Source organism: Nycticebus coucang, chromosome 12 (genome assembly GCF_027406575.1).
Source record: "Nycticebus coucang isolate mNycCou1 chromosome 12, mNycCou1.pri, whole genome shotgun sequence".
In the NCBI taxonomy this organism is placed as follows: domain Eukaryota; kingdom Metazoa; phylum Chordata; class Mammalia; order Primates; family Lorisidae; genus Nycticebus; species Nycticebus coucang.
Window position 1 is genome coordinate 72,275,608 of NC_069791.1, and position 14,504 is coordinate 72,290,111.

Genomic DNA, 14,504 nt, shown 5'->3' on the forward strand with positions numbered 1-14,504 from the left:
GACTGTGAAGCTTCCTGGATATAAATGTCTAAAGAATGATTCCTCCTTCCAATCACGATGTTTTGAGTGTATGGATTCATGGTGTCTCCACTGGATCCATTTGTGGTTGCATCTGTCCCTCTCTGTCCAAAAAATGTAGAGCTGAACCTACTTTCTGTGACCTGAGACCACAGGTACATCTGTGCACGTGTGTGTCTGCTGGTGACTAATCTCCAGGAAGAGTGCTCCGCTTCCCACTATTCTCTGCATTTTAGACTTAGATTCAGAGTGCAGAAGCAGATACAAACCAGCTCCAGCAACTTGCCACAGTGTGCCCTCTCCACATGCCTGGATATTTCAGGGTTTTGCTCTGTGTCTGTAGTTCTGGTCAGGAACGCAGGGGGGCACTGGTAAAGGGTGGTAATTGCCTCTGTTTAGTTCTCTCAGGGGTCCATAGTGGCAAAAGTACATGTGAGTGGCTCACGGAGAATGCCTGGAAGACAGAGCAGCTCCTGAGTGAGGTCTGTCACCACCGGCACCCAGAACAGAACAGGGAGGCGCTCCACCAGCCAGCACCATGCGGTTTATTAGCCAGGCAGCCATGATTTTGACCTTGCTGTGGGTTAAAGGACACAAACCTGAGAAGAAATCTGTTTATCATGTGGGGAATTCGTGCCATCCTTGACAGTATACAGTGAGCAAGATGGATGATCTGCCAAATTGGTCCCTCGCATGGGTGAATCAGGGCGAATTTACAGGACAATCCCTTTGCTGCTTCAGATACAAAAATAACATTTGCTGGGTTTTATATCCAGTTGTCTGGTGACCTGGGGGTGAACAGAGAGAAGAAATCCGATTTGTAGGATGCATATTGCCTGAAAGATTTATATGGACCATTTTTGATTTTTATGTCTATCTCTTTTACATCTTTCGCAGACCAGTTTGATTTTTTTTTTTAAACCTGATTTCTTAGGTTGAGGACACAGCTTTATATGATGGTGGAATGTTGTACCAGTTCAGGATAATAAACCGGTTTATCACTTGAATTGCTATTATTTTATTTGGTGTTTTGCTCCTTCTAGGTATTAATATGAGATATCCCTGTATCTGGAATATATTGTCAATGGATTATTATCCTAGATATAATGTTATATTGTAAATTGAAATTAAATCCCTGTTGGGTGTTACATTTCCTTTTTAGTCAGGTAACAAGTATTTAGGGTATCTACTGTGTGTGCTGACGTTGACCAAGTGACCCCTGCTAGGGAGAAGCAGCAAGAGTAAGACCCTGCACAGCCCTCTGTGACATGCACAGCAGCCCACATGACATGGCACAGTCATGTCAGCACCCTATGTCAGCCTCAGTGGGATGGGGTTGAGAGATTGTGCCAAGACACTAAGCTGGACAAAAGGCAAGCTTTGCCTTGTAGGTAGGACCTCAGTGCTAAGTCACTTCACATTTTCCCCCTGCACAGTCTTCTCTGTATTTAGAAATTTTAAGATGAGGGCAGCACCTATAGTTCAAAGGAGTAGGGCGCCAGCCCCATATAGTAGAGGTGGCGGGTTCAAATCGGGCCCTGGCCAAAAACTGCAAAAAAAAAAATGAAATTTTAAGATGGCCAGAGTCTTTATTCCAGGTGTCCCCTCACTGGAATAAAGCCTATCTTAAGGCCAGGTGCAGTGGCTCACATCTGTAATCCTAGCACTCTGGGAGGCCAAAGCAGGTGGATTGCAAAAAACAAGACTCCATCTCTACTAAAAATAGAAAAACTAGCTGGGTGTCATGGCAGGCACCTGTAGTTTCAGCTACTCAGGAGGCTGAGGCAAGAGGATCACTTGAGCCCAGGAGTTTGAGGTTGCTGTGAGCTATGACATCACAGCACTCTAGCCTGGGACAACAGAGTGAGATAGGCCTATCTTGTCAGATTTTATGGGTTCTACTAACAAAGAGGCCAAAAGGACTATTACTAGTGGAGCACAAAGTAGCATATCCCACTAAGCACCAGCAGTAACACCAACCAGGCCAACCCCCTTCTTAAGACGGAGAGTATGAACCCCTGTTTATGTACTTCAGTCCAGGTGCTTCTGCTTACAGCATGGTGTAGACAAACAAAGAGCTTGGTTTTCAGAAGCAAGCAATACCAGCAATCCCTAGGGTTCAGCACTGAACTCTAAAATAGATGAGCCAAACAGCAAACAAGATTCTCTGCCTGTTTGGTCCCGTCCATCTTCCTGTAGAGTCAGGTGCTATGCAGACCCCTGGAAGTCACAGTAAAAAACAACTTGGGATCCTGCGACCCAGCATTGGGCCACCACAAGGCCAGCAGCTTGGGTCTTGGGTTTCCCTTTACGGGTCTTTATAACTGCAGTGACTACACATTGTGGGCAGCCCTCATTTAAAATAATCTGTCCATTCCATTTGTTCTGGAAAATATGGACAAAATAACTTCATAAGTTATGATTAGCCAAGGTACTTCTGAATTAACAGAATTACAACATTTACACATGATTAATATGACAATATTATTTAGCAGAATGCCCCTATAGAAAACCTTCAGAAACCTTTCATTTAAACCCCTAGTTTTTCCTCTATTGATGTTATTTTTGTGTTTGATACAGAAAATTAGAGGTTACTCTCAGTCAAAAAACTATGAAACAATTCATTAAGGTCCATAGAATACCATACTATATATTCCTTGTACAGAGCATTTAATTAGTATTTCCTAGATAAGGAGAGTAGATGTACACAGTGAAAGACAACTGTTTTCAGGCACAGTTTTTCATGTGCTTTAATTACAGAAAGCACTCCAAAGACCTCCGCCAGCTGCAGCCCTGCCCCTGAGTCCCCGATGAGTTCCAGCGAATCAGTGAAGAGTCTAACTGAGCTGGTCCAGCAGCCCTGTCCCCCCATTGACACCAGTAAGGATGGGAAGCCACCAGAACCCAGCGACCCACCAGCACCAGACTCCCAGCCCACAACCCCACTGCCTCTCTCTGGACACTCGGCCCTCAGCATTCAAGAACTGGTAGCCATGTCTCCAGAGCTGGACACCTACGGCATAACCAAGAGGGTCAAGGAGGTGCTGACGGACAACAACCTCGGTAGGTGCTTGTCTCAAGTGCCTAGTCAGAAGGTGGCAAGGGACTCCCTATTTGAGTTCTCAGGAACAGCGGACAAAGGTCCTCAGGCTGAGCCAGCCAAAGGGTTTAAACTGTCATAAGCTGCTACAAAGAACATTAGATGTTCTGTAGCTGTGAACACTGAGGGGCCCATATGGGTGATATGGGTGGCTGGTTCTGCAGGTCAGCCCCAGCCTCCTCCCTCATAGGCCCCTTCAGGGACCCCTTGGAAGATGTGCATACATGTCAGGGTCCTTGTGTGTCTTGTTTCTCCCAGAGATGAGAAAAAGGAAGCAGCTGAGTTCCAGTGACCTGACAGCCTCAGGGTTAGGCCAACTTGTCCAGTTCAAGCCTTCTAACTCACTCTCTGGACAAGGCATTGTACAAAACAGAATAAGAGAAAAAGTAACATCAGCTGAGAACATCTATAATTAATTCAGAAAAATAAAAATGTAGCTGTTGATTTTTTAAAAACAGCTAAGTCCCATATGTTCATCAATTATTGACATGTGCAGGGATTCCTAGGCTTGAGGCAACCCTACTTTATAGTCTTGTCACAAGTCCAAGGAAGCAGGCCTGATAACATTGCTGCCCAATCTGTTATAGCAAGTACCATCTCACGTAAAGGTTGAAAATCACCTGAAGAAAATTCTGTTTTTAAACACTGATATATTGCAAGATCACAATTAGGAGGATCGCGAACAGTGAAATCTCATTCTTGGCTTTACCATACATGTCTCCATTGTTGCTTGAGTTTTTTGGGGGTTTTTTGTTTGTTTGTTTTGAGACAGAGTCTCACTATGTCACCCTCAGTAGAGTGGTGTGGCATCACAGCTCACAGCAACCTCAAACTCGGGCTTAAGAGGTTCTCTTTCCTCAGCCTCCCAAGTAGCTGGGACTACAGGCACCTGCCACAACGCCTAGCTATTTTTTGTTGTTGTTGTTGTTGCGGTCATCATTGTTGTTTAGTAGGCCCGGGCCAGGTTCAAACCTGCCTGCCTTGGTGTATGTGGCCAGCACCCCAACCACTGAGCTACGGGCACCAAGCCATATTCCTTGAGTTTTAGTTGATGGTCTTACTGGGTAAGGGTCTATAGCTTTCTTCAGGTTCTCAAATGGGTATGTAAACCAAAAACAATTAAGAGCCACAGCTAGATAAATTTCCAATAATAATCACTTGATTTTTCTCCCCATACAACTGGGAGTGTGGCCAAGTAAATATTAAGCAGCTGTTCATATACAGAGGGTACACAAAAAAATGTATACACATTTTAAGAAAGGAAAAAACTACAGCCGAGCTCAGTGGCTCACGCCTGTAACCTAGCACTCTGGGAGGCCAAGGCAGGTTGATTGCCTGAGCTCAGGATTTCGAGACCACTCTGAGCAAGAGCAAGACTCTGTCTCTAAAAGTAGCCAGGTATTGTGGCAGGTGCCTATCGTCCTAGGTACTCCGGAGGCTGAGGCAAGCGGATTGCTTGAGCCCAAGATTTTGAGGTTGCTGTGAGCAATGACACCACTCTACTAAGGGCGACAAACCAGGACTATCTCGAAAAACTGTATTAAAATGGTAATACTCAAGTCATGTTTGACTTCCGCAATTACAAGATATAACAAGATACAATATGCAAGATAACAAATGCTGTCAGTCTGTACTAGGTAGTATAATTTTAATACAACTTTTTCCTTTTCTTAAAATGTATATACGTTTTTTTGGCACCCTCTGTATGGTGCTTTCCTGAACACAATGAGCTTCTTCGAATCAAGAGATTAGTTTGCCAGGTTAGAATTAAGTAAAATACATTTAAAATAACCACAACAGAATACCAGTAAGGACTTGGGTCATTTATAGACTAAAGTTTGGAAAGCAGAGAAACCACAGGTTTAAAAAAATCAGTAAATTTATCTTTAAGTCAAAATGACAGATAAAAAAATTTTTTTCTCAAATCTGAAGCTTTACACACAGTAAGCTTTTACTTGGAGGTCTACTTTTTACAAACCAGTGCTATGTCATGTCATTCTGCAGCTTCCCTGGGAGCACAGGTGGGGTGTTTCCATGTCACCAGTGGAGCATGTGAGCCACGTGCCTGGGGTTTCCCTGTTCTGCGCACTTTATGGGACCAAACACTGGCCTGTCTAATCCCAGTTTCCATTTCCACCTAAGTCCTGCTCATTCAAGTTCTCTCATCAGGTCAGTCAGGTTAGGACTGATTCTAATTTGTACCTTTAAAAGTGGTGGCCCTCTTAACTGGCAGCTGAAAGCCTCTCTGAGAAGTGAACCTTTCTTTTTAAGCCCCTGACAAACACCACCAACTTAATGCTGCTGTGCTCTCCAGAGTGAAATGCCCTCTGGTCAGCCTGTGAAACAGGCTGCCTGCCACTCCTGCCTAGGAGAAGAAAAGGTATCAGGGAAGGGGTTTTGATCCATTTTGAGCTACATTTAGCAAAGGCAGCTTAGACTGCAGGAGGAGACATTAGAATTGGCAATGGCCTGCCTTTCAGAAACAGAGCTGAAGAGCACCCTCTCCTCCTCTTTCCTGCTGCGACCCTGGACCAAGTGCCTTGTGTTCTCAGCAAGACATGATGACCTTGCTAATCGTGAAAGGAGATGCTGACAAGCCCTCTAATTTTAAGGTTATACAAGAGAGGTCTCCTGTTGCTACTTGGCCTCCTGAGCTTTGGCTTAGAGATTTTACCATGTCTGAGAAATGCCCCGGGTGTATCCAGGTCTCAGTTCACCCAAAGCCTGGAAGCTCTTTGGAGAGAAACATCATTTGTTTGTGTAAGCAGCACATAAGAGCCGGTGGAGCTGGTAGAAGTCTTGCTGAAGAACTATTTCTACAAAGAGTTTGCTCTAAGCCAGGACCCAGCTAGCCTGACTCTGGGCCTTTAAACTCCTGTGTCTGATTTTAACCTTGACACGTTCTTGTCCTATCAGATTTCTGGCTCTTGGTGACATCTCTCCATTCTTTTTTCTCTCTAGGTCAGCGCTTATTTGGGGAGACCATCTTAGGGCTCACCCAAGGCTCTGTCTCTGACCTCCTTGCCCGCCCAAAGCCTTGGCATAAACTCAGTCTGAAGGGACGGGAGCCCTTCGTCCGGATGCAGCTGTGGCTGAATGACCCCAACAATGTGGAGAAGCTAATGGACATGAAACGGATGGAGAAGAAAGGTAACCCTCTCCCCCACTCTGCCCTGCAAAACACATTCTCATTTACAAACAAGCTGGGGTTTGTTTTTTTTTTTTCAATCTTTCACACACAGCTGAGCAGGGACTGACCTGTGACCGAGGACAGTAAGACAAGATGAAAAATTTTTTGACAATTGTCAGTTAATGAGTACCTAAGAGGACTGGGAAGATCTGTAATTTCTTCTTTCCAGCAGTCTAAAGATTTCTTTAGCATTGGGAGCATTTTTAACCAAGACTGGCGCTCATCACTAGGTGGTGGTTCATTTGGTTGCTATCTTTTGTCTTGTGGGGGGCTGGGTGTGGTATTACATTTACTACACGTGTACCATGTGCCAGAGGCTCTCATGTGTTATCAAAGGAGATTATTAAGAAATACATCTTGTAGATCAGGAAACCTAGGTTCAGAGAAGTTAGTTGCCTCCACCACAGTCACCCAGCCTGGAAAGTGGTAGAGAAAATTCCTGACAGAACAGGAATTGCTGTTATTTTCTAATCTCTGGGGCAGCAGTTGTCAACCTATGAGTTGTGACCCACAGGAACCGTATTAAAGGGCCACAGCATTAGGAAGGTTGAGAACCACTGCTCTAGGGGAATGGCCTCCCCAGAGGAATAACTCTAGATGTACCCAAATGCCATCTTGAATGCTGATTAGCATTCTTCTTGCAGCCACTTTGCTTCGTTTTGTAGTTCCTTCCTAGTCTTGGTCCTCCTTAGGGAGTCAGCTCCTCCCCCCTTGGGGGCCCGCAGACCTTGGGTCACCTGCTGTGTTGGGAGCTCACTGGGCAGCTGAATTGAATCCCTAGGTGCAGAGATTGGACACAGCTGCCTGACCCTTTGTAGCCTGACCCTAAGAAGATGTGACTGCCCTCCCTGATCAGCTGAAGCAGAGCCCCTTAACTAAGAGCAGGCATCACAAGCACCCAATGGCTCTGCCTGGCCCCACCCACAGAGCAGCTAAGCCCAGGCCCTGGTCGTCAGTTCACAAGCAGGTTCCAGCTGAGCATTAGTGTTCTTAACCAACCAGGAAAGGGCCAGAGAAGGAGCAAGTCTCTGACCTTGCTTCCAGGAACCCTGTGGGCCTCAGCCCTTACATAATAATGGAGACATCCACTTTCTGGGTTCTGTGCTTGCTGTTTGTACTGTACTGAGGCTTCTTAGTCCAATAACTGTTCCTAGTATTAGTATTATTATTTGTTAACAGTGAGGGTCAGGCAATCATGGAACCTCCCTGATTCCATCAGCTGGTGTAGGTAGGGAGCAGGAACTCTAACTTGCTGCCTTGTGTTGAGAACCTGCCACATGGGGATCCAAGGGCTCTGCTGCTGCCCACTCAAGGGCCCCTCCAAAAGGCCCTGGCCTGCCCTCGGGTGTGTAGACCCTGGGTGACCCAGGCCATGCCTCTTAGGCAGCTCCTGGCAGTACTGCAAGCTTCATAGACCTGGTGCCACATCACTCACCCACCTACCCCCAGCCAAAGATTCTTTACCTTCTTATTATGGGAAATTTCAAACATAGAAGTGGAGAGAATGGCATCATGAATCAGCGTATCCGTGGCCAAGTTTCCACCATTCTCAGTACTCACCCAAGCACCTTAAAAGTTTCCTCCACTCTGGCAAGAGGCAGCCCTGCACTTGGAGCCTGGTGGGGCTGCTGCCTTCAGCACCTGGGCATCAGGAGAGAGGCACCCCTGACTTTACACTCCCTGGTGTACTTCTCATCCCAGGCACCAGTAGACTGGACCTCAGTCCCCCAAATCCATCCTCAGGGACCTCCCAGGCCTCCGCTCTCCTCCCTGCACAGGCTCTGGGCGCCATCTTGTGTTACAAAAGAGTTATTGTTTCCACTGAGGCCCCCAAAGCAGTTGTGGACTCCCTCACTGCCTTCTCTCCACTGATAGGGGGCTGTCCCCAGCCCAACCTGGCCTGTCAGGCATGACAATGGGCACCCATAGCCCAATCTCTCTGCAGTGCCCATGCACAGCAGCCCCTGGTCACCTGCCCAGCAGGAGGGAACTAGAATCTCAAGTGATACACAGTCCAGGCTCATTTCTTCTTGGCCTTTTAGGATACTATATTAATTTCCAGTGAAGAAGACTCACCTTCTCAATTGTTGCCTGATTATAATGATAAAATGGCCACTTAATTAAATAACTCCCTCACCTAAGTTACTAAATCTGCAAAATGAGAATAGTAATGCTAATTTTCCAGGTTGGGAGAATTAGAAAGAAGGTAGTTAGTATAACAACTACACAAACAAATGTTCAGTAAGGGAGTGTTCTTAAAATAATTGATATTCCTGTAACATAAGTTATGCCCCACAGTGTAGCCTAGAATAAAAATGCAGCATCAGGTCATCCAGACCGTGTGATCCACATGTATACTATCCTTCCTGCTCTCCCAGAAAGTGTCTCCTTTCTTCTCCCCTTATCTATTATACCTGCCCTTATTTCTTTCTTTCTTATAAACCTTCTCTATGCTAGTGTGCCCTCTGTTTCTCTCTTCCTTTCATGAGATGGCCCTTGAACCAACCTCTTCACAAACACATGGACGTACAAATGGACACACACACACACACACACACAAACACAAACAGTGCCTTGGCCCCGGTAGCTACAGATGGACCCTGGTAATCAGTAGTCTTCTCCCTGGACATTTTTTGAGACCTCAACATCCATGCTGCTGCTGTGTGTCTCTTTAGCCTGCTGTGGCTCCCATAGAATTGGCTTCCATGCACATTCCTGGCTGCAGCCCAGCAGGGCAGGCAAAGGAAGATCAGCGACCATCTGGCAAAGCAGGTTGTACTGCCCTTAGCAGACCAAGATCAGACCTCAGTTCTGTCATTTACTGGCTGTGTGACCTCAGGTGAATCACTTAACCTCTCTGAGCTTTAGTTTCTTAAGGATTAAATGGTGACCGTCAGCTGCTACTATTGCTGATGATGCTATCTCTCTTCACTATGACATGCCATTGGAAGGAAACATTTTTCTTCTATCAGTTATTAAGAACTTTTAAAGAGGGCGGCGCCTGTGGCTCAGTCGGTAGGGCGCCGGCCCCATATACCGAGGGTGGTGGGTTCAAACCCGGCCCCGGCCAAACTGCAACCAAAAAATAGCTGGGCATTGTGGCAGGCGCCTGTAGTCCCAGCTGCTCGGGAGTCTAAGGCAAGAGAATCGCTTGAGCCCAGGAGTTGGAGGTTGCTGTGGGCTGTGTGAGGCCACGGCACTCTACCGAGGGCCATAAAGTGAGACTCTGTCTCTACAAAAAAAAAAAAAGAACTTTTAAAGAATTTTCAGACCATATTCAGATCCATACGAATGGTTCATTTGCTGAGGAAATCAGAGTGGTTTTCAACTGGAAGCACAGCTGGCAGTTACTGGCACACAGCAAAGAGAAACAGGTGCAGTACAGAGAGTGCCCAGAACCTGAGACCCAGCATTCGCCTCCCACAGCTCACTAGTGCACCTGGCACAGCCCAAGGAGTGGGCCCCACACACTGAGGCTCTGCACCTGTCTCTGTTTCCATAGCCTCCCCCTAATCCATCACCCCCAGCATAAAGACAAATTGCTAAGCCCTATACCCTGCTCCAGCCACTTCCCCACCCACTTCCCATCTCCAGCATCCACCAGCCCCTGCTCACTCACTATTTGTCTTGACTGTGGCTCAGGAATCACTGCCTTCCTCCATACAGCACACCTTGCCCCTTGCCCCACTACCCAGCTCTGCATACACGTGCACATATGCACACACACACACACACACACACATACACAAGGGCACTTTAACCATGCTGTTCTGTACTTCTGGCCTTCCACATGTTATTCCCACTTTTTTTTTGTTTCCACTTTTTAAATACCTTTTGCCATCTTCTACCCTGTTGCCTAAATATTTTTTCTGGTTAACCCATACTTGTACTTTAAGATTCAGTTTGTTTATTTATTTATTTATTTATTTTTAGACAGAATCTACTCTGTTATCCTAAGTAGAGTGCCATGCCTGGCTAGTTTTTCTATTTTTAGTAGAGCTCTTGCTCTTGCTCAGGCTGGTCTCAAACTCCTGAGACCAAGCAGTCCACCCACCTTAGCCTCCCAGAGTGCTGGGATTATAGGCGTGAGCTATCGCACTCAACCCAAGATTCAGTTTAAATATCCTCTCTTCTGAGAAGCCCCCTCCTTAGCCTCCGTGCTGGTCTCTGCCCTACTGATATCTGAACTATTAGGTATGCAGGGACACATGGGGACTTTACATTCCATGAGAGCAGATCCTTGGTGAGCATATGCTGGGTGACAAAATGGTTCTAGCCCAAGGGTTGAGATGTTCTCCACAAAGGTCACTGCAGGCTGATGCTGTGTTGTCACGCTAGTGGGGATTAGGAATTTGGGCTGGTCTCACAGCTGGGCCTTGACCTTAGTCTGATGTCTTTCCCTCCTCAGCCTACATGAAGCGGAGGCACAGCTCAGTAAGTGACAGCCAGCCCTGTGAACCCCCCTCTGTCGGCACCGACTACAGCCAGGGTGCCAGCCCCCAGCCCCAACATCAGCTGAAGAAACCCCGAGTAGTTCTGGCCCCTGAAGAAAAAGAAGCCCTGAAACGAGCATATCAGCAAAAGCCATACCCGTCACCAAAAACCATTGAAGACCTCGCTACCCAGCTCAACCTGAAAACCAGCACCGTCATCAACTGGTTCCACAACTACAGGTATAGCCCTGCCCTACACCCAGTAAGGCCCAGCTCCAGAAGGGCAGCCAGTCTATACTGAGGAGAGTGGCAATCCATGGCACATGGGAATGACACTCTGGAACAGAACTGGGGCTTTGGTCAGTTCATTGGTTCTTCACGTTGTTTCATTGGAGTTTTTACCTCCAAAGATACAAAGCTAAATCGCTTTTAATCCCCATCACATACTTAGAGACGATCTACATTCACCAGGAACAGGAAGAAAGTCACCTCTTGGTTACACCATTTAATAAGAAAGAGTGTAGGTAGGTGTTCCTGGTTTCCTAGTAATGAATATTTACTTCCTAGTTGTTTTTTTGTTTGTTTGGTTGGTTTTTGTTTTTATGCTTTCTTGGGGACTTTAACAGTATTACCTTCCAAATTTGTTTGATTTAGTTTTATAATTAGATCAAAGTTGGTGAGTTAATGAGATTTCTTGAGCATCTCCTAGATCTCAAGCATTTTAGCCAAAGTTGTATCATTTGCTCCTCACAACTGTGGAAAGGTTATTGTATTATGTTCATTCTACAGATGGAAAAATATAAAGCTCAGAGAAGGATTGAGTAACTTGCACAAGTAGGTAAAGGCCCAGTGCTCTCCTGGTAGAACAAAGTGAACTAGGAAGAAACACTTCAAGTAGATAATGGAAATCCCCAGAAAGATAATGAATTTGTGACCATAGCTATAATCATACTCCCTACTGTTAGAAACCAAGAATCTCAGTACCCTGATAGAAATTCCCAAATTAATGCCTTGCAAGTGACCATCTCAATCACTGCTTCTTAAGCAGAACATTGTCTTCTCTGGGGCTCAATGAAATTAGGTAGGTGACACCACACATGTGTAATTCTGGAGGGGAGAGCTGTATCTCTGACAGGGCCCTCCCTCATCCCTAAGTTCTTCTAGAGTTTCCAAAGGGACCTAATAAACCACCCAGGTTTTGAATGAATTGGAAAATATTAAAAGGGAGCTAAAATCACATCTTTATTGCCCATAAAGGCAAAGTTAGGAGATGCAGCTTAGTGCAAGCACCGAGTGGACCTGCTACCCAAACCCTAGATCCAGGTACTTCTCTGTGATGGCAAACTGGCCCCAGGCAGGCCTCACCACGTGTTGGCTCTATAGGGACAGTCCAGGAGCAGAGCACAACTGGTTTATTCATCCCAGACCTACCAATCAGATAAAAACAGGCAGAGGGAGGCCAGCAGTTAAAATAATGGAACTCCCTGTACATTAAAGGAGCTTCAAGAGTAATAAGTGAAGTAAAGGAGAATAAATTGGGAATGTGGGCAGAGGTATACTGGAGTTTCTCCTTACCAGGAGTTATGCAATCCCATTTTCACTTTCTAGGCACACAGGTACATTGGAAGGTGTACTTCAAAGTTTCCTGAAGGTTATGTCCATTTTAATGCAAGTATAACTCAGTATAACACAGAAGCATGTGAAGCTCCACATTACTGAGTGTCCGGGCATGGGTTCTATCAGTTACACAAAACATCTCCAAAACCATTTTCCCTACCCCTTTGGGGCCATCTTTTTCCCTGTTTCCCCCTACATGCCTCAGTTGAGTGGCAGTCACTGTCTCCTTGCCAGGACACACTCCCTGGGGCGTCTGAGCTACTGTCGCTTGTCTTGATGGTCTTCTGACAGCTTTGGTAATGTCTGTCACAAGGTAGTTCCCTCGTCATTGTGGAGATGACTTTGGTGCATGTAACATAAGGAAAATTCACCTTGACAAAAATAAAGTGGGGAAGAGAAGAAGAATAGCAGTAGGACCTCAAAACATACTCAATGAGCCCAGGTCCAGATTCAGAGTAGATGCTCAAAAAGCACCTTCTTAGGCTGGGCGCAGTGGCTCACACCTATAATTCTAGCACCCTGGGAGGCCGAGGTAGGTGGAATTGCTTGAGCTCAGGAGTTCAAGACCAGCCTGAGTCAGAGCAAGACCCTGTCTCTAAAATAAAAAATAAATAAAATAAAATAAAAAAATAAGCCAGGCATTGTGGTGGGCTCCTGTAGTCCCAGCTCCTTGGGAGGCTGAGGCAACAGAATCACCTGAGCCCAAGAGTTTGAGGTTGTGAGCTGTGATCTCCCACAGCATTTTACTGACAGCAATAAAGTGAAACTCTGTCTCAAAACAAACAAAAAAAGCCTTTCAAAGATAAGTCTACAACTAACCAGGCTGTGCTAAATCAAACAGGAAAACTAAGGACAAAGATTAATTTCAGCTGCAGACATCTAGAAAAAGATCACGGAAAGAAGTAGGAAATGAGCAGGCTCTTGAAGGAAGGATTGAACCAGAAAAGAATTTTATAAGCAACAAAACAGGTTAAAGGAGACGTGAGCACCAGGTCACTTAGAGTTGGCATAAAGCTCAGAGAACTGAAGCCACTTGCCTAAGATTACTCAGCAGATCAAGTGCAGGGTGGAGATTTGAACTGAGCGCTGTCTCCCTGGATCTAGTTCTTCCATTAAATGCTTAGTACAGACCAACTTGCTTTGTATATCCTACAGAGCTGAACACAAGGACTAACACCACTGAAATTCAGCCCATGTACTGAATTTGTTAAATTCCTATCTGAGAAGGCAGTTTTTACATTCATTGCTCTGGGGTTCAACAGGAAAAGAAAAGTTAATTTTATTTTCTCCAGCCCCACAGGAAGTAACACCTCAATTTTTGACACTATCAAAAAAAAAAAATAGCTTTACTTCCTCTTATCCTTTCACCTTGAAGGAATTAGAAGTATCTCAGGCTGACCATTTGCTAAGGAATGGAGCCAGGACTGCCAGAACGTCACGCCACAGGACACTGGTCTCCTCCTGGAAGAACAGGTCCACCCAGCAGAATTTTCTAGGCCCTAAAAGCTATGGCACTCTGTGAACTTATGTGACTTGCCTAAAAGTCAGAACTGCTCCTGGGACCTCTTCTTTCTAGACAAGCTAGTTTTATTTATGAACATGGAGACAAATCTAGGATTTGTCTAAGGATGTCTCTTATCTGTTGAGCACATAGTATTGCCAGGTACTGAGCCAAGAGTCTTATAGGTGGATCATCTTATCAAATCTTCCCCTCAGCACCTGAGTGCAGCACTGCTGGTCCCATTTTACAGACCACAGCTGCTCACATCAGCTGGGCTGGCGAGTGTGGAAACCCATGTCCTAGGCCCAAAGGAGTCCCTTTCCACCCCAGCCCAGATATGCTTATCACAGCACACACGAAGGCAGGACAGGAAGGACAGTGCCCCTTTTGGGGTGGTGTTACTTTGTACCCTATGTTATACATTTAATATTTAATCTTAAAAACATCTCTATGAGGAAGATACTGTTCTCTATATTTTTCAGATAAGAAAACTGAAGCTTAAAATATTTAACTTGAGGCTCAGCACCTGTAGCTCAAGCAGCTAAGACACCAGCCACATACACCAGAGCTGGCGGGTTTGAATCCATCCCTGGCCGCCAAAATGACAATGACAACTACAACCAAAATATAGCCAGGCATTGTGGC

General features: G+C 45.7%; 1 protein-coding gene across 4 annotated transcripts in view; it reads left to right on the plus strand.

Annotated features, from left to right (window-relative positions):
- The window catches only part of CUX1 (cut like homeobox 1), a 383,513-nt gene that overhangs the window by 340,378 nt on the left and 28,631 nt on the right, over positions 1–14,504 (plus strand). Inside the window, exons 21-23 of one of the 4 annotated variants that reach the window (XM_053554218.1) lie at positions 2,779–3,081; positions 6,080–6,268; positions 10,717–10,981. The exons of the other annotated variants lie outside the window; for them this stretch is intronic. Of the exons in view, the coding sequence (XP_053410193.1) occupies positions 2,779–3,081; positions 6,080–6,268; positions 10,717–10,981 (757 nt within the window). The remainder of the gene's footprint in view (positions 1–2,778; positions 3,082–6,079; positions 6,269–10,716; positions 10,982–14,504) is intronic. 4 annotated transcript variants of the gene reach the window in all.